We start from the raw sequence: 20,822 nt of genomic DNA, 5'->3' as shown, positions 1-20,822 counted from the left end.
CAACTCGTAAGTTGGCATACAAATAACTGAATTAGTTCTTATTTACGATAGCTAATGCATCTGAACAAAGAGGAAGTCATACATTTCTCTCAGATTTGTCAAGAATGATACTGTAATGACAATGTTTTGGACCCTTTCCTGGATAAAGATTCAAATCAAATCAAATCATTTATTCATATATATGTCGAATGCTGACACTTATGATAGTCCATGATACAGAGAGTGAATTTACCGCCAGTTCGGTAGGGCCAATAAGAAGAACTGGCAAGAAACTCCTAGCCACACTTTTTAATCGCCAAATAGTTTTAACAATATTTCTATTAGGTATAAATTATTGATGATGTAAGGCAGATTAAACGCCTGAATATAATTTTGAGTAAAGGTTCCTAGAGGAAAGTCAAAGGGTGCTAAAAACGTATTATATTTTTGCGCAAAAAATCATTGCAATGCAATATTCACTTCGTTGATTGTACTGAAACTGAAACATTGTTGTGTTAATTACTCTGTGGTCGTATTAACAGAGCGTCTGCGCGTGACTTCGGAGATACTCGGCCATCCTCGTATTTATCTCGTATTTGACGTTTCCGCATTACACTGATGCAAAACATTATTAAATACGCAATGGACATAGAAGTGCTAAAGATTGTCTAGTTTTGTAAAAGTATAATATAAATGGTGCCAAAGATAGAATTCTAGAAGAGAAATGAAAAAAGCTTTTAGTGTTTGCTGGACAATATTTTTGGTTATTTAACGCAGCGAGTGAAGTGTGTGTAACCATATGATGGGGTTGTGTTTACATTCGATGAAACTTGAAATCTATATTATTTACTTGCATACAATACATACCAAGTAAGACGGTGTATTTAAACGGCGGGCGTGTCAAATAGAATAAAGGGTTAGATAACTATTTTTTCCATTAATTTATAATTTAGTAATATTTTTATACACGGTGCGAAATTTTGTGTTAAAATAATAATATGTTGTTTGTGTAATATGGACTTGAAACTTTAAAAATTCATTCAAATGAATTAGTGACGTCATACAGAGCTTTGCGGCAAAATCCATGATTATATCTGTAGAATCTATGCGAAACACAACAAGCGCCAAAAAACTCGCGCTTGGAATTTATTGATTTACAAGAATATTCTTTATACACATGATAATAAAGTTCATAATACCTTTAGGGACTATATTCTAATGAAATAGTTGCATGTCATGCCAAATGTAGCCTTACTATTGTTCTTTTAAAGCTTATTTTCGATTGAATAACCTGCTTAGTATGAGAGTTATGTGTTCAATCTTATGTTTCAGATCAAAATGGGAATCTTTCCTTTGGAAAAATGTTGTTGTTGCATCAGCCTCAAAATCGGGTCATACATCGTCGGCTTTTTAGAACTGGTAAGAACTTTTTGACATATTATAAGTACATAAAGAATCAACTACTATATTAAAGAAAATTGAAATAAATTCAACCCATTAATGTCCCACTGCTGGGCAAGAGTCTACTCCCGTAGTATAAGGGAGGGGTTATGCCTTGAGGCTGGCCAAGTGCGGGTTGGCAACTTTACATGTCCTCAATAAATGTATTAAACAAATTTTAGGCATGCAAGGTTTCCTCACGATTTTTTCCATCACCGTTAGAGCAAGTGATAATTATTTCTTACACACAAATAACTTTGAAAAGTCATTGAGGTGTTGCCTCAGATTCGAACCTGCAACCACTACTTGCGTGGGACGTGCCACTTAAACCGAACGGACGAACTTAAACCAGTCACCTATCACTGCTTGCTTTTCTTGATATTTTTAATGATGTTTTATTTATTCGCATTTTTGTTACTAAAGCTCAACTGTAGTTTTCTATAGATATGTTGTTGCTTATATACATCAACAGCAGGTTTTTAATTTTTTATCCATTTCCATTTTCACAGAAGCAGAAGCATCTGACATCAATCATTTTTACAACATGACATCAACATTTCGCTAAGTATGTTTTTCGCTGTTCAGTTCCATTTTAGCTTATACCTTGAGCTTTTACTATACACTAAGTGTATACATGTATATGCATAACACCATGATTTTGCCTAACATGTAATAAAACTGCACTGAACTTAGCACTGCTATTATAGTGGAATAAACACTACAAAACTTGCTTACATAACTTGGCGGTCCTGTGTAACAAGATGTATAGATGTATTTGTAGCAAAGGAAGTTTGTAAGGATCGTACCAAGTGGTGTTCTCTGGTCTCTGCCTACCCATATGGGTAGAAGGCGTGATTTTATATATATGTTACTGTAAAAGCCCGAACTGTGGCAAATCCTAAGATTTTCCGGTAAAACCTAAGATTTACCAACTCTCAATGGTAAAAGTCCGAACAAGCCGGAGTTTAAAAACTATGTTACGGTATATAAAAAAATCCTCCTTCATAACTATGTTTATAACTATTTCACGGTATAATTATATACTGTGACATAGTTATAAAGAAGGAGTTTTGGGCACAGCGACATGGGTAGGTTAGGTTAGAAGGCTAAGGTGGGAGCGAGCGAAGCGAAGCTCCCACCTTAGCCTTCGTGGTTATTTTTTTTTAACCACCCAGTAGGAGGAGCCCCGCGAAGCGGGGCTCCGGCGACATCTCGACATCATCAAGTGAATATAGGTAAAAGTTCGAAATAAAAGTTTTGTTCGGACTTTTACCATTGCGAGTTGGTAAATCTTAGGTTATACCGGAAAATCTTAGGATTTACCACCGTTCGGGCTTTTACAGTAACATATATATGTTCGTATGTATGTACCTATGTTTGTACGTATGTATGTATATTCTTATAACGGCGAATGTTACATAAATAGTTTTATTTCGTTTTACTGATATTATAAATCATTTGCTACTATTTCGCGCAGAAATGATTGAATAAGGATCGTACTAAGTGGTCTCTGGTCTCTGCCTACCCCTGTGGGAATATGTAATGTATGTACCTAGGCCTATCAAATGTTTACTTTTATTTTACAGGCTACCAGCGTTCTATGGCTCGTTGCATTGAAAATGTATTGGATAGAGGTGCAGTCGTCCGCTATGCCATCGTTCATGCGAAGCATGCTTCTTCTACCTTTGGAAAATATATTGTTGGGATTAGGAGTTCTAAGTTTTGTCTTCAGTATATTACTACTTTATGCTGTACACCAGGTAAGCTTATCTTTTAAAAAAACAACTCTTGCTCAAATTGCTCTTGTGTCGCGGGGACTTTAACAAACATACAACCAACAGACACATAGTACAACCAGACCCGAAACAACTATTTGTGGATCGCACAAATAATTGTTCCGCATGGGAATCGAACCCACGGCCTTCCGAGGCAATGGTAGCAGCGTGGCGACCTAAGCCACTGCGCCACGGAGGAAATACCACTCGTCCTTACCACTGCGTTAAGAGTGTCCCTACACTAACAAAAAACTTTGTAGGGCCTATTCATTGCACTATGTCCGTCCTTTCAACTATCGACAATAGGCTAGGCATCTAGAAATTATATACGAAAATCAGATCAACTCCTTTAGCGTAGGAAAAATACTGTAGTTAAAATTAACTGAAATATTAGTTCCTTTAGCTCCCGCTAGGCGCTGATAATGTTTTCATACTAAATTTGTTGGGAGCTAACCGGTTGTCGGTAGATGATACTAGTAAGAAATAAACCTTCAAAATATATCAGGAAACTTGTAAAAAAACTATGTTCACTTGTACTACTACCTATGTTTTAATGTCATTTGTTTTACATTTTACCTTAAATGCCTAACGTTTTGGCGCAGGTTGCACTCGCCGTGGTCGCAGGCTGACTGGCGTTAATTCTCGTATTCTATTAAACATTAAACATGCAACGCGAGAGTTTAACAGTTTTTTTTTCATGATTTATTTTTTGTTTCAGCACAAGAGCGAGCAGATAAAGGCATACATCATCTTTGCTACGTTTAGCGTCACCTGCGTTGTAATCGCTCTTGCCTTCACTTGGGATATTACATCATGGATCCATGGACTATGTCTTGTTGGAATCATAGGTGTGTACTAGCATTTTGTTACGTAACCAATGCATTAGCAAACCTGTGTGGAGTGATGATTATGTGGGACTCTCCCACCAGAAAGGCGGGCATACCCACTAAACCGCCACGTGTGTCCTCACGACCGTTTGGCGTCGTGCAGGGGGATAACTGCCTAAGCATGTACGACAAACCTCACGTCACTCAGCTGTGTACTACCTACTACTATATATTTCTTATAAGCTCGAAGGTCTTTGAAAGAGCACAACGCTGTTTTCATGATTTTTCTTTAACTTTTACCTTAATTTGAAGTCAAAAGAGATCATCCAGGCTCCATACATTTCTGGGGCTTTTTTAAAGTGCCATTTATCGATAGAACTAGCCATTTGAAACAATAGTTAGTATGGCACAAAACCTGTAGGATCCACTTTTAAAAAAGGCCCTAAATGGATGATCTCCTTTGTTTGGACTAGGAACTTAAACTCATTTACGATTCATTTGCAATACGAACCCACGACCTCTCGACGCAATGGTAGCGGCTTGGCAACCTAAACCACTGCGCTATGTATACAGTCATTTTTATAATATTTTCTTTCTTTTCAGTCTATCGACATATTTGCTTGCTGATCGTCGGAAGCTATTACGCAAAGATGGATGAGCCTCCACAAATACCACTATAAAAATATCTATTTCTTTTTACTTTATAGCACAGATAACGCCGACAATAATTGTAATAAAATTATAAAATAATAATGATTACTACTATATACTGTTTCCAAAATCTGCTATATTTACTGAAACATAAAGTATTTTGACTAAATAGAGAATTATATTTACTATCTATTACCAAAGTCTATTATTTAAAACATATGGCCTTCTTGATAAATGAATCACTTATTACTGCTACCTATTAAAAAAGTCTATTATTTAAAACCTGCCTGCCCGATATATTAAATCAGCTTAGCTTTCTTTGATATTTATTATTAGGTCGGAGAAAAAGTCTTTTCGCATTATTGTACGAATGAATATGTCATAAAGTCTCTTTGGCTTCAAGAATTACAAATGAGTTACACAAATTAGTTAGTAGTCTCTCAGTGAACTCGTGCGGTACCCAAATATCGAGCTTTTTTGTGTAGAGAAAAGATTTTATTACAACTTTTTCCCCGACCTAATACTTCAGCTATTTAATTACAAAATCTTTCTCAACAGGCGTAGGATAATGCGTAGTACTATTTGCCCTCTTACAATCATGTCAGAGTCAATTCCTAGAAGATATTGTTTTTTCAATTTTTAGAAGAGCTCCGTTTTAAAATAAACGGTTGATAGACGATAGGAACGTCCAATAGAACGATTCCTACCTCTTAGATCTTATTATTGTTTAGTTAAGAGTTTATTTTGTAGAAAATAAATTAGCCAGTAGGAATAGAAGCAGTTAGGTACTAAGACCATGATTATTACGATGGCGATTATGTTACTTCCTCGTCAAATTTTAATATATGCAACAAAATTTAGAAGCATTTAAATGACTATGTGATATGAATGATAATATTGTACTATATTCTGTACTAGCTGACCCGCGCAACTTCGCTTGCGTCCAATAAGAGAGAATGGGTGATTTTTTTCCCCGTTTGTGTAACATTAATCACTGGTACTCTGCTCCTTTTGGTCGTAGCGTGATGATTTATAGCCTATGTCCTTTCTCGGGTATCAAAATATCTCCATACCAAATTTCATGCAAATCGGTTTAGTAGCTTAGGCGTGATTGAGAAGCAGACAGACATACAGACAGATAGACAGAGTTACTTTCGCATTTATAATATTAGTATGGATAGCGATCCTTTACAGTCAGTAGGTACTATTGATTATCAAAAGCTTAACATGTAAAATGTATTACAAAAATAGTTCCTAGGACGCCAGCTAGAGACCCTGCTTAAACTTTTATACATTTCTTGATAACTAGCCGGTTGTCGATAAACTACAAATAAGTAATGACTCTTAGGGTGCTTTTTCACCAGCTATGTACTATGCAGCTGTGCAACGAGGACGTAAAAGGTATGCTATGAAACTATGTGATCGCCAATACTCAATTTTTTTGTTGTGTGATATTACTACTGCTGCTCAATTGTTCAATTTAATGGTTCAAATGCATGCTGCTTTATATGCGTTTATCGATGTAAATGAACTGTAATCGCTGTAGCGATGCGAGAAAGATTTTATATGAAGTAGCTACACCATTGCAATTATCCATAGCACGCATCCTTCTATATAACAAAATATATCTTAGCCGATTCCGTTTCCACCTCATGCTATATTCATCGATGAATATTATGTCGGGGAAAAAGTCTTTTCGCATTATAATATGTATGAACTTGTAATAAAATCTTTTATCTACACTAAAAAGCTCGATATTTGGGTACCTCACGAGTTCACTGAAAGAAACCTAATGAACCGTGTACTCATTTGTGATTCTTGAAGCCAAAGAGATTTTATTACAAGTTCATACATACTATAATGCGAAAAGTCTTTTTCCCCGACCTAATATGTGTGACAAACAGTAGGCGGTGATTGGAATTAATTATCCATAGCACGCATCCTTCCATCTAACAAAACATATCTTAGCTGAATCCGTTTCCACCAGTGCTATGATAAATGCATCGATCAATATGTCATTGTGATGATAGAAAAGCATCCTAAGCACAGCCTTCGTGGAAAGGCACTCTAAATAATAACTGTGACCGTGGAAGGCATTGCGCCTGCGCGTGACCTCGGGAACAGTCGAGTTTCATCGGAAAGGCATGACATTTCCATGTTACACCCACACAAAACATTCGCAACTCAATAGTGATAAACAGAGCAAAAATCTAACTAAATAAACTGGCTGTTCTGAAAGTGGTATTGAAAAGATTTTTGCTATAGAAGACGGCGACTGTTTCAATCTGTAAGTGTCCCAAATTAACATTTTTGTTCAATGAAATTTCATCGTATTGTTTGTTTGCATTTGTTATTGATGTTTTTAATATTTAAAGGACATTCGATTATTAGTATACCAGTCATGTTTCAAAGGGTTGTTAATAATGCAATATTGCGTGCTTCTTGTATTTCATAGTTATGCATATACGCTTAAATAAACACAATGTAGTTTTCAGATATACCTACCTGTAGCGCTGTTTTCAAAACAAGATTTTTTGTTTTTCTGTTTATTAATTGTCAATACGTTTAAATTTCCTATTTTTATAACAAACCGCGAAGGTTTTTTTATATAGAAATATTATTTTTCATAATGTTAATGTTATTTTTTTGTACTGGGTGTCAAGAAATAGACTCTTAGGTTGATTGTGATTTGAATAATAATTGAAATTGATTACGTTTCAGATCAAAATGGTGTTTGAACTGGAAAGATGTTGTTGGTGTCTGGATCTCAAATCTGCGTCGTTTATCATCGGGTACTTGGAATTGGTAAGCTATTGTACTCATAGCTTCATAAATATCAGAAACCTAAAAAAATATAAAATAACTTTCATTACTCAGTACTCGTAACATTTAGTGTGATTCTCTTCCACTATCGACTACCGAGGACCTAGTTTGCACGTGTATTTGACATTAAAAATCTACAACAAAAAAAAATAGTTCCTATAACCCCCGCTAGAGGCGCTGATTCGATCATATACTTTTCGATAGCAAGTGGATTGAGTTCGTAGAAAAAAAAATAGTCATATTACAATATTTCATGTTTGGAATAATAGTATATGGCCATATTTTTCGGCTAGCCATATTTAAGCCTTATAATGTTTTAATTTTTGTTTTTTTCAGATTGGTAGTCTCATATGGCTACTAGTGCTACAAATGTTTTGGATGAAGTTTGATGTCACAGGATTGGAGTATTACGCGGGGCTCGTTTTTGTTATTCTTATTATTATCCTTACTATGGAGGTACTTAACCTGGTGTTCAGTATACTGCTATTAATTGGATTGTACAAGGTAACTTTTGTTATAAAGCTTTACATTCATGATATTTTAACTCATGACTGTTCCACTACTAGGCAAGGGTCTCCTTCCGAACGAGGGGCAGGCTTTGAGTGCTGGCTCTACGCAGGCCAAGTGCGAGCTGGGGACTTTGAATGCTCTCAAGAAAATTGCTGAAAAATCTGTAGACTTCAAGGTCTTCAAACTCTTCGTTGACGCCGATATTCTTATAGATAGAGTACAAAATTATTCAAGATCTTTGAAAATGATAGATGGGACCCACAATTTAAGGACCTTTTCGATTAACTCGATATGAATAAAATTGTCACCCATCCACAGAACAACTCGTCAACGTAGCTTCACCTCAGACATCATTCCGCGCAGCTGTTGTTAGCTAACCTTTTTTTTAATATGTAAGGTTTCCTCACGATGTTTTCCTTCACCGTTAGAGCAAGTGATAATTATTTCTAATACACACATAATTTCGAAAAGTCATTGGTGTGTTGCCTCGGATTCGAACCTGCGACCACTTGCGTGGGAGGTGCTTACTTAATCTGGTTTACGTAGTGATCTACCAGCTAAGCTTTATATTATGTACTAATGTGTTTTTATATAATTTCAGCACCAAGCCGGCCACATCAAAGCTTACCTTATCTTCAGTGTCGTGAATCTAATCTATGTAATAATGATCATGGGATTCGCTTTCAATCAAATCGTGCTGATCATGTCCATGTCTGTCTTGTTGACTTTGGGTATGTACCTTAAGGCTCCACATGTTGGTCCCAACGCTCGTACCAACGTTGGACTGAAAAGTCGGCTAATCACACGTTGGCTAATAAACTAGTTCTGTCCCGTCAAAACGAGCGTTGGCGCAGATTCCTTTGATGAAACCGACACGAGCCGGCCAACTACTAACGCTCGCCCCAACGTTGGGACCAATGCCATTTTCTAGATCCACGCGTCGGACGAATAGCGTTGGAGCCAATATTGGGGCCAACGTGTGGAGCCGGCGTTAAACTAAGTTTTTTTTTTACTATTTCAATGGGAGTCCTACAAAGAGATTTCGGGGTAGTTCCAAAGTTAATTAAATAAAGCCACTATCAGTTGCATAAACCACACAATCCATGTTCTAAATTCTGAATTGTGTATACCTTCGCTAGCGAGCCTTGCATACAAGCTCTCTACAAAGTTGTTGGACTATAATTTGAGTGTCATGAACAAAATTTATTTTTTCTTTTCAGCATACCGGGTCTACATTTTGGCAGTCGTTCGGAGTTATTACCTGAGCATGGACTATCCAGAAAAGATACCTCTAAAAGAATTGGCGTAAGGTTCAAATTCGTCTGCACGCGCACATAGGACCCAAATAAGCACAAAACAGACTATGGCTATCACGTAGGTACTTATATACATATCTTTAGCAGTTAGTAAAATGTTATTTTGTAATAATAACAGTTGAAGTTTCAAATATATATTATTTAGAGTGAAAACCAGTTTATTTTCTTGATACCTTATACTTTACCCTGATACTTTTCTTACATACATCTTTATACATATAATTCTTCTGTAAGTGTGTATGTCACTGAACTTCTCTTAAACGACTGGACCGATTTAGATGAAATTTTTTGTGTGTGTTCAAGGGGATTTGAGAATGGTTTAGATTCACAATTTTGTCCGCTGGACAATGTTTTTTTATTTAATTTTTATGGCAAAACAACGTTGGCCGGGTCAGCTAGTAATATATAAAATCACGGTCTTTCCTCGTAGGGATACTCAGAGACTAAAGTTGTTGGGAGAATATCTACAAACTACAGTTGTACGAGACTACATAATAAAATTTTCTGGATGAAAACATAAAATAACGCCTTTTTCCCATACGGATAATTAGAGATTAAATATGTTGGAAGAAATTCTAGTTATACAAACTGTTCACGTGTTAAATCGCTGTAGTTCAGTAATAACTTAGATTTCGGTCTTAAAAACCGCAGGACGCTTGTAAATAGTAAAACCAGCAAAATTTATTGTCCAAACAATATGTATTTCAATATTTTGATTATTTCTTTGTACGTTTTCCAAGTTCATTCTGTTCTTATAATCTAATTATCTTATACTCAAAACTTAATGACTAAATACATCAATTTTCTTCCTTGTTCAGGATCCCTGAAAGACTGAAACTGGCAAGTAAGAGGGAATAAGTTAAACAAATTTCTCTTAACATACGTAGTTCTACATCGAAATAAGGGCTTAAGATGATTTGTCTGACATTTCACAACATATCGTGTATTAATACGCCTCAAGCGCGAGAAATATCACAATTTAATATATTATAGTATAAAATATAGATATGTAGGTATAACAAACAAAATAGTCCCCGACCCGTAATTGGTCAGCGTGGCGGACTCAAGGCGTAATCCCTCCCTCATTAAGAGAGGAAACCCTTGCCTAACAGTGGGACATTAATGTATTGAATTCATTTTATTTAATAAACGTTAAATGAAATAAACGTTAAATGCAATTAAATTTAAAAATACCATGGCACTTTAGTACAAAAACTTCTCACAAAATTGTACGAAAGATGAAAGCTCCATATTTTAATTGGACAACAAAATCCACTTTTAGTGGAGGATCAAATATCGAAAGCGCTACGGTAGTCGCAACTCTGTTAAATAGAGCATTCCATTTCCTACACCAAAAACTAATAGGTATAACATTTAACTAAGCTCGGCAAACGGCAAAAAAAAACAATAATGAGCAAAAACAGCGGACCTTATACAATAAAGAACTACCAACATCGAGTTTCAGTGAGTCTTCGGGTAGTGATTTTTATCCGCGACCTTTCTCGTAGAAACCCACATTTCTGAAGTGCGATTTTCTACTGTCTGTACTTATCCACTCTCGAAAAAATTAGAATCTGAAGTCAGCTCCAAAAGTAGCTGATCATAATCACATTATTCCACAACAAAATCAGGTAGAATGAGTTAGAATTAAACATTTCAATCAATGGCAGATGCTTTTTTAAAGGAATAATGTGCACACTTCAGTATATAGGGTTTCAAAATATTGAGTACGATTAGCTACTTTTGCTGACTGTAATTATTAAATTTGTAGTTCCCACGACACCCGCGAGAGGCCAATGTAGCTGAGTAAATGTGAGTAGTCTTCAATCTTAAACTTTAGGTTGATTGGAGACCAGCTGGTTGGAGTTATTGCAGTAAGTCATCAGGTAGTATCCTCTCACCACGAAGAAGAACATCACGTGGAGCACTGCAAGGAAAAAAATCATTATAAGTATTTTCTATTTGTTTTTGATACCTTCATATGACAATACGCTATTATGTAGGTATAGGAATAGAAAAAGGATTGTAATTTTTTGAGACCCTTTGTCTGACCCTAGTCTTTGTTAACTAATATGCTTAACATTGCAGTTTTAGGTTGGTGCCGTATTACATGTTACTAAGACCTTGTGGAGAAAATCGATAATGCGAAGTGGCCACGATTCTTTTGCGCGAATGTTCTAGCCACAAGGAGCGTGAGCTTTGCGCGTATTTTGAACTCGCGCGAAGCTTCTTAACGCTATGTATGAACGCCTTGTATCTCGGGTAATGCGCGAACGACCTCGCACGAATCGATTCGTGACAAATTGGCCCCTTCTGAACAAGGTCTTACATTTAAAATAGCGTTTCGATACCACCTTCAGATACAAGCAACAGGAGCGCGATTCTCTACAATTCGAACCATCAAGAATCGAGAGTTTGACATTTAAAATGTACTGCCAAAATAGTTTCTACGACGCCCGCTAGAGGCGCTGATCAGATTTCCATACATTTTTTTTCCACAGCTAGCCCGTTGTCGGTAGTCGGTAGTGGTAAAGAATCGAGCTACTGGTTAGCAGAATAGAAAAGTATGAAGTAAATACTCACAGAAGCAGATAACTAATGAGAAGAATCCTCTGAAGCCGAGGTTCTGCGGCTGAACGAAGATGTTGACGACAAACGACAGTACGATGAGCACCATGTACACCACACAGTAGACACACCACGCTTTAATATACGCCTTCCTGTTCTGGAAGATAAATAATACAAGCATTATATATGTATAAATCAGCCTAGTCATCATAATTTAAAAAAAAATATGAGGTTGGACCAACATTCGTCCGCCTCATATGCACGAACTCCTGTCATCGCTTCTCCAGTCAGCCTGCGACCACGGAGATTTTATTTTAGGAAGATTTTCTTGTTCAGTTAGTTACGGAGTTTGATGTAAGACTGTTTTAATACTAATTTACTGTATAATGGAATACGGGAATTAACGGGAACACGTTTCGGCGCAGATTGCACTCGCCGTGGTCGCAGGCTGACTGAGTGACCGCGAGTGCAACCTGCGCCGAAACGTTAGGCATTTTAAGGTAAAATGCGTGTTCGCGTCAATTCCCGTATTCTATTATTCATTCAGCCTACTCTTCTTTCCAACTATCTTGGAGTCAGCTTCCAGTCTCACCAAATGCAGCTGAATACCGGTTTTACAAAGAACGGCTCTACAATTCAGTTACCTGGGTTATAACACAATACCCTTCGGTAAGACTGGATAGACTTTTAAGATTCTGACTACTACTAACGACTCAAAGATTTACATTATTATACATTATATTTATGATGTATTTAAATAAAATTTTCCCTTTTTGCGCTCCCATCTATATTCCAGATTCCTATCCGATTAACGATTATCTAAGTCAAAGCCAAAATGTCCCTTTCATTTTCCAGTTACACGTAGCATTCCCAGTAGAGTTGACTGCCGGTAGTAAAAACATCAGCCAAGTTAATTCTACATCATATTTACAAATGCACACAAATAATTTAGTGCTGTGGGTGATTAACTCATTACAGCTGCCCTTAATAAAAAGGCAGGACTAGTAAAGAACTACAAAATTGTCTCCTATATAGCTTTTTTAAAAAATTACTAGATAGTACTTACTTTATGTAATCCTAAAATAAGGAAGACGGAGAATAAAATACTGATAAGTATTTGTACTCCAGCAATCGCCATGGTCGTGGTATCAGCGTTCTTTACCACAGCAGATACTGATGAGGGCTTGAAAATCAAGGCGAAGAAACCTACCACCCAGAAAATCTGGAAAACAAAACATTTGCAATTAGCTATGCTTATAAGTTGATCAAGGAAACAATTTACGGCATTCCATACAAGATTTCACATTTCAGTGTTGTAATTCTCTGTAATTAAGCAGACCAAAAAATAATAAGTAATATCATGCAACAACGCACGGGAGGAAATCATTTTTCAGATTATTAAAATTCGTAACCAGTTTGAAAAATATTAAGTCTTCAAAGTAATCTAGCTAATGCTGAGTGACGGGGTTTCTCGTCATTTTATATTATAATACTAGCTGACCCGGCAAACGTTGTTTTGCCATATAAATTAAAAAAAAACAGTGTCACTGAAATATATGTTGGCCGATTCTCAGACCTACGTCATGAGAATCGGTCAAGCCGTTTCGGAGGAGAACGGTAACGAAAACTGTGACGCGAGAATTTTATACTTATATATTAGATTATGAAAGGAAGAAAAGATTACCAGTTGCACCCAGCCCATGACGACGCTGAAGAATTTACTGGATATAAGATTGCAGCAGGTACCTCCCGTCCGAGGATCCATACTTGGTACTGCCATTGTGTCTGAAAATAATATAACATACAAATTGACTTACAGGAATATAGGATATGACTACCTCCGTGGCGCAGTGGTTAAGGCCGCTACGCCTCTACCATTGCGTCGGTAGGTCGTGGGTTCACAAGGCACAAGAAATAGTTACTCGTGCGTTTCATAAATAGCTGTTCTGTATCTGGTTGTACTTTGTGTCTTATGTTTGTATATTTTTTAAAAGTCTACTCCCGCGCTAAGTGTAGTTCTCGTGACGCGGGACTTTTACAAACGTACAGACAACGGACACAAAGTACAACCAGACCCGAAATAATTATTTGTGGATTGCACAAATAATTGTTCCGTGTGAGAATCGAACCCACGAACTCCCGACGCAATGGCAGCGGCGTGGCGACTTAAACCACTGCGCCATGGAGGCAGATAATGAGTTTAAATAAAAAAGAAAAACAAAGCAATTGGCAAATCAAAAACTTATTTGGATTGTTTATGTTTCCTAAAATTCAGAACTCTTTTTATCAATTTTCCGGCACATGTCGTAGCACCGCTCATCATTCTACAGAATAAGTACCTACTCAATAATTACTGAGGCAAGGGTGAACGCGTGGGACCTTATTTATATCTAAATTGTCACGAATATGAAAGATAAAAATTATATTGTTATGCACAGTCACGAGTATTCTCTATTTCCATCGTTTCTATATTTTTTACCGTACTTTTTTGATAACTTAACCGGTTATAATGTATAATCGTAGAAAAACTGTCTTAGCAGGCTATTTCGCGCGGGTGGTTGATGCATGTAACAATAGCCAGCTTTTCACACACACTCTATCGCGCATGAAACAACAATCGTGCGTGAAAGAGCGAGCCTAATATAATAAGGTCTGGTGATCTCTCACGTGGTCCCCTTGTACACCAAGGTGTACAAGGAACAAGAAAGACCACGCGCCGCGCTCATCAGTCAAGCCCGCGAAGAAAATCGCGAGCGATGAGCGCGCAGGCTTTCCCGCGAGTAATACTGTTTGGTCCTACGAACGTGCGATAGATTGTATGCGTAAAGCTATGCTAAGCTATATATGCGCGTTCTTTTGCGCGATTGTTGTTTCATGCGCGATAGAGTGTTTGTGTGTAAAGGTGTTAAAATGTTTACCCATTTGTACAGGATTCTATATCGAGAACAAGTTTGCAATTGTGATATTGCTCACTATAAATTAAACCCGTGTTATATAACTAATAGGTGACTCAGTTTTCCTCAAAGAGCTATTACGTACTGTTGATGATATATTATATGAACTAGTCACACGGTGCGAGTAAGCTCCTATCAGTATCATTACATAGTTTAATGCAAAGTCGCTTCCCACGTCTGTCCCTATGTCTGCATGTGTGTATGCTTTGATCTTTAAAACGAAGTAACGGATTTGGATGCGGTTTTTTTAATAGATACGGTGATTCAAGAGGAAGTTATATGAGTAAAAGTTGTAAAAATTTGACGACAAGCAACCCGCTAGTTATCGAATTATTTTGAAGGAAAACCGGATCAGCGCCTCTAACGGGTGTCATAGGAACTATTTTGGTAGTACATTTTAAATGTCGAACTCTCGATACCCGATTGTACCGACTGTAGCGAATCGTGCTACTTTAATGTGCAATAAGTTCTCAACAATGCACACATTGGCAAAACCTTGTAGGACAGTTTATCGTAGGTCAGTATTGATAAAGCAAGGTACATCTATACTAATATAATAAAGCTGAAGAGTTTGTTTGTTTGTTTGATTGTTTGTTTGTTTGTTTGTTTGTTTGAACGCGCTAATCTCAGGAACTACTGGTCCGATTTGAAAAATTCTTTCAGTGTTAGATAGCCCATTTATCGAGGAAGGCTATAGGCTATATAACATCACGCTACGGTCATTAGGAGCGGAGTAGCAACGAAAAATGTTACAAAAACGGGGAAAATTTTGACCCATTCTCTTAGGTGACGCAAGCGAAGTTGCGCGGGTCAGCTAGTAGTAAATATTGCGCTTTATCTGCCCTTATCATCGTCACAACAGATTTGTTACTTGGAGTTTCCCAGCCACAGTTCTAAGATTACTCAATTGACTAGTTTATATAATAATATAGATCTAGGTAAAGTGTTCCTTCTTAAGTACAAGACAGGCTTTCGACTGTGATTTAGCGCGCCTAGATTTGTCAAAACAGCAATATTAATTTTGGTATAGTGAAATGAAAAAGAATAATAAAAGTATTGCCGGACAAACACACTAATGAATAGTTAAATGTTAAAATCACAGTTCTAAAGTGTTTGTTATGGACGCAAACTGTAAACTCAAGAAAAAATTGGCAAAATTTGAAGAAAGCCTTTAGGCTTTTAACGAAGTAATGCTACAGGTTTTTTTTTTAATAACATCTCCCGCACTAAAAATGTTTCTTGTATGGCGGGGACTTTTAGAAACATACAAACAAAGGACACTAAAAACAGCTCGACCTAAAACAATTATTTGTGGACTAGCTGACCCGCGCAACTTCGCTTGCGTCACATAAGGGAATCATAATTTTCCTCGTTTTTGTAACATTTTCACTGGTACTCTGCTCCTATTGGTCGTAGCGTGATGATATGTACCCTATAGCCTTCCTCGACAAATGGGCTATCTAACACTGAAATAATTTTTAAAATCGGACCAGTAGTTCCTGAGATTAGCGCGTTCAAACAAACAAACAAACAAACAAACAAACTCTTCAGCTTTATAATATTAGTATAAGTATAGATGTGGGAATCGAACTCACGACGTCCCAACGCAATGGTAGCGGCGTAGCGACCTAAACCTGAGCGCCACGGAGGCAATCCAGTTTCAGGCTTTACTAACATCAAACTATTTAAATATAAATAGATAAGAAACAACTAATATAGAGATAAATAGTATAAATAAAGATAATAAGCATTATCGAATTTTGTAAATTATTTTATGAGAAATACATTTTTATTTATTCATATTGTCCTGTACAGTGAAGAGTTACACACTAATTAATAAAATAATAATAAAACGTATCGACAAAAACACTATTAATTAGTGTGTTTGTCCGGCAATTCTTTTATTATTATTTTTCATTATCATTTTGTTAAGTTATTATTGCTATGAAAACATTATTAACTGCACGTTTGGCGCAGTGGTTTAAGCGGTCACCTCGCCGCAACAACCGTAGCGCCGCGTGTGGTGGGTTCGAATCCTACCCGGGACAAATCTTTGTGTGATGAGCACGAGTATTTATTTGTTCAGAGCCTGGATGTCAATTTATCTTTTTAAGTATGTATTTAGAAGTATATAAGTATGTTTATCAGTTATTTGGTTACCATAGTACAAGCTCTGCTTAGTTTGGAATCAAATGACCGTGTGTGAGTTGTCCAATGATATTTATTAATTATTTTATTATAATATTGAAAAAGTAACAGTTACAGGGAGGAAAAATATGCACTTTGTGGTTAACGTGGTCACCTCGCTGCAGTAACCGTAGCACCGCGTGTAGTGGGTTCGAATCCTACCTAAGACAAATATTTGTGTGATGAGCACGTGTATCTGTTTTGAGCCTGGTTGTTAATATATCTACTCTGTTGTTGTTTTAATTGTAATTAGAAATGTTAAACACCTTAAATAATAAATAATAATAAATAATAAAATAATGTATAATGAATTGGAATAATCTGTAATATTGTGCACTTCTGAACAAATAAATTGTGTCGAATCATTAATGTTACGATTAAAAATAATTGGACCGCATGATCCACAAAAGAGCATCCACTTTAATATTTTATCTAGTAAAGGAAGGAAAATAAGACATTGTTTTTAATTTACTAGTTATGGTTATCATTGTAAATACAATGGTATGTAGACAATTGAGTTAAACAGGAAAGTCACTTTTGGTTTATTTGAGAATTTATTTGTCGTATTACAATTATTTGACAAGTCGATAATGTGACTGACTCCTTATCGCGAGGTCTTGGTTACAAAACGCGGGTCAGACAATCTTTTCCTAACTATCGATCTCAAAAAGTTTTTTTTCCTTTAAAAGACAACAGCACTAAAATTTGCTTTTATGTTGCGGAGATTTTTAACGTAACATAATGTTATAGGTATTTATTCCACTATATCAGGTTAGCCTTTCTTCCAAGCTATGTTGGAGTCGGATTCCAGTCTCACTGTCAAAGATCTCCGAAAATGACAGCAATTTAACGTGCCTTACGAAACACGGAGGAACTCGATATGTATAAGATGGTCACCCACTCACAGAACAACCTCGGCAAGCGTAGCTTAACCTCAAAGATCGACCCGCGCGGCTGTTGTTAACTAAGCCACGAGCTCCTTTATATGTACTGTAATGCGAAGACTTTTTCCCCGACCTAACATTTCGGCTATACATTTTACATATTAAGCTCTCGATACTCGACAGTGCCGACTGCAGAGAATCACGGTACTGTTTGTACAATACCGGCAACAAGCCGACATAATATCCAAAATTAACGACAGGATGCTCCTCTGACGTATCACTATCTATATAAATAATCTATACTTAATATTATAAAGCTGAAGAGTTTGTTTGTCTGTTTATTTGTTTGTTTGTTTATTTGTTTGTTTGTTTGTTTGTTTGAACGCGCTAATCTCGGGAACTACTGGTCCGATTTGAAAAATTCTTTCAGTGTTAGATAGCCCATTTATCGAGGAAGGTAGGATAGGCTATATATCATTACGCTACGACCAATAGGAGCAGAGTAACAGTGAAAAATGTTACAAAAACGGGGAAAATTATGATGACGCAAGCGAAGTTGCGCGGGTCAGTTAGTAATATACTCGTATATATATGTATTCAGTCGTACAAGCTCTGCTTAGTTTGAAATATCCAAATGACCGCGTGTGAGTTATCTAATGATATTTATTTATGAGGAAGGAAGATATTTGGTTTTACCTACTAAATAGATAAACAACCGTTGTTCCAAACATGTCAACCTAATGTTTAAGTTATATCAATTTATATTATTTACAGTTGCGTGACTGTTTGATGGAATAGAAAGTGCTTAATTTTGTAAAAAGATTTCCCGGGTAAATAGTATCAAATGGATTAATCCAGGCTATAAGCTGCTAGATGACTCACATGGCTTCGCTCGCGTACTTAACATCAGATTTTTGAAACAACTTGGGTACTATCTGTCCCATTTTCTTTAAGAATCTATCCGTTGTGTTTTATCTAAATGAACTAATGGATAATAATTAATAGCTTTAGATAAATTAGTTTGAATATGTCCGTCTTTTATAAAAATCCATATTCAATCATTTCTGCGCAGAAGAATAGCAAACGCATTTATAATATCAGTAGAATGATATTGAAACAATTTACGTAGCATTCGCCGTTATAAGAATATACATACATACATACATATATATACGTACAAAACAAACATACATACATACGAACATGCATACGTAAAATCACGCCTTCTACCCATAGGGGTGGGCAGATACCAGAGAACGCCACTCGGTACGATCCTTACAAACTTCCCTTGCCTCATTCATGTCCATACATGTTGTCATACAAGACCGCCGGTTACGAATTTTTTTAAGACGTAGCCAATTTGATCCTTGTTTGTCTTTTTAAGGCGTTTCTACCGGCGTTGTTTTCCCGTAAATTCCGTTATAATAAATTTGTATAAATTTGAGGCTCCATAAATATAAATTTCATAATAGCCATCTCTTTCTAAACCAGTTTTTATAATATATACACCTTCTACGTTTCAAAAGAATTACGTTTAACTTTTTCCTGTTCATTATGGCTTAAGAAAAACCCAACATTGTAAAGTTTGTATAGATTGATACTTTAGTTTATGGAGTCACCTAAGGGCGCGTTTCCACTATGTCGTGACGACAGATAATCGTGTAGTTTTAAGCGTCGTGGCCTATATGTTTAAATGGAGGTGTTCACATATAGAACGACACGACTTACTGTCGACTACGACATTTTTTGCAGTAACGACAGATTATCGTGACAGTGGGGACGGCTAGATACGACAGTCACTAAACGATAATTTTTTTTGACGACAAACAATCGTTATGATGGGAACAGCTAGAGACGACAGTCGTCCAACGATAAATCGTTACGACATAGTGGAAACGCACCCTTATGGTTTTGTTCATAAATTTAGGTCTTTGAATATCGATAAATAATTTAAAAAGAATTAAAATACTGAATCTGCCATTGCTTTGGAAAGAGTGTTAGAGTATTTTTTTGGAAGAGAAGAAAACAACGCCTCTTTATAAAATCCCTCCTAACTCCTTGCTTCATACACATCCATACATCTTGCCATACAGGACCATCGGTTACGAGTACTACGCACCTGACTTTTTTGCCAGACATCACTGATGTGGTCTGTGTATGTGTCTTACTAAGATGTACCCTTCCGGCGGGCGTTTCTATTCACGGCCGCACAATATTTTTTAATGTTGCATAGTTTTCAATCGCAATTTAAAATGTTACGAAATCATATTTTCTAAAAAGCTTTACCTCCAATTAAGGCTGAAGTCAACACAAATAGGAACAAAAAGCTAATATAAAATAGTCTTAGATCATTTCTAAAACTGCTCGACCTATGTCAAAATTCTTCGGGGCATCGAGACCTACATCATAAATAATGAAATTATTCAAAACAAAACTAGTATTTCATTGTTTAAAATAGTAACATGACTGACACACTGTTACCAAAAATTATTATGGGCATGATGAAAAAAAACTACAACAAAAAAAATGTAAACACCGAATCTGAACTAAAAACTTCGCAATTATATTTAAACATAATCAATTATACGTACATACTAATTTATAATAGATATTCATTCATTCATACAGACAAATATTTATTCCGACATTTTGTAATTCTGTCTTTACTTGTACATAAGTACTGTCCAAAACGTATAACGGGACACCTTAAAATTGCCAAAACATAAAGTTTTATCAATCTTAAACTAACTTAAAAAATTACTAAAATGTCTTTACAAAAAACTTAAATTATCTCCTAAACATTAAAAGTATGTAAACAAGTACTTACAGTGGTTTAAAGTTAAGCGTTTATCTTAAAAACTGGTTTAATCACTACACGTCCAGTGAGCAGAAACGCCGGGTGTAAACT

General features: G+C 36.3%; 3 protein-coding genes across 3 annotated transcripts; 2 read left to right on the top strand and 1 right to left on the bottom strand.

Moving 5' to 3' along the window:
- The first annotated feature begins 605 nt into the window (after positions 1 to 605).
- Positions 606 to 4,866, top strand: LOC142977295 (uncharacterized). Its single transcript, XM_076121108.1, has 5 exons — positions 606 to 895; positions 1,312 to 1,398; positions 3,006 to 3,179; positions 3,913 to 4,042; positions 4,625 to 4,866. The coding sequence occupies exons 2-5, from the start codon at positions 1,318 to 1,320 to the stop codon at positions 4,699 to 4,701; spliced, it is 462 nt and encodes a 153-aa protein (XP_075977223.1). The 5' UTR covers positions 606 to 895; positions 1,312 to 1,317; the 3' UTR covers positions 4,702 to 4,866.
- Positions 4,867 to 6,795: 1,929 nt separating this feature from the next.
- Positions 6,796 to 9,468, top strand: LOC142977179 (uncharacterized). Its single transcript, XM_076120921.1, has 5 exons — positions 6,796 to 6,959; positions 7,394 to 7,477; positions 7,832 to 7,999; positions 8,607 to 8,736; positions 9,226 to 9,468. Exons 2-5 carry the CDS (start codon positions 7,400 to 7,402, stop codon positions 9,312 to 9,314), a joined length of 465 nt encoding a protein of 154 aa, XP_075977036.1. The 5' UTR covers positions 6,796 to 6,959; positions 7,394 to 7,399; the 3' UTR covers positions 9,315 to 9,468.
- Positions 9,469 to 10,030: 562 nt separating this feature from the next.
- On the bottom strand, positions 10,031 to 20,822 carry LOC142977017 (uncharacterized). The gene is made up of 5 exons (XM_076120683.1): positions 20,742 to 20,822; positions 13,574 to 13,674; positions 12,956 to 13,111; positions 11,905 to 12,046; positions 10,031 to 11,248 (listed from the first exon to the last, which is right to left on the bottom strand). Exons 2-5 carry the CDS (start codon positions 13,667 to 13,669, stop codon positions 11,151 to 11,153), a joined length of 492 nt encoding a protein of 163 aa, XP_075976798.1. The 5' UTR covers positions 13,670 to 13,674; positions 20,742 to 20,822; the 3' UTR covers positions 10,031 to 11,150.

The sequence above is a fragment of the Anticarsia gemmatalis genome, chromosome 12 (genome assembly GCF_050436995.1).
Source record: "Anticarsia gemmatalis isolate Benzon Research Colony breed Stoneville strain chromosome 12, ilAntGemm2 primary, whole genome shotgun sequence".
In the NCBI taxonomy this organism is placed as follows: Eukaryota; Metazoa; Arthropoda; class Insecta; order Lepidoptera; family Erebidae; genus Anticarsia; species Anticarsia gemmatalis.
Note: the sequence above shows the minus strand (reverse complement) of the source record. Positions and strands in the feature narration are given on the sequence as shown.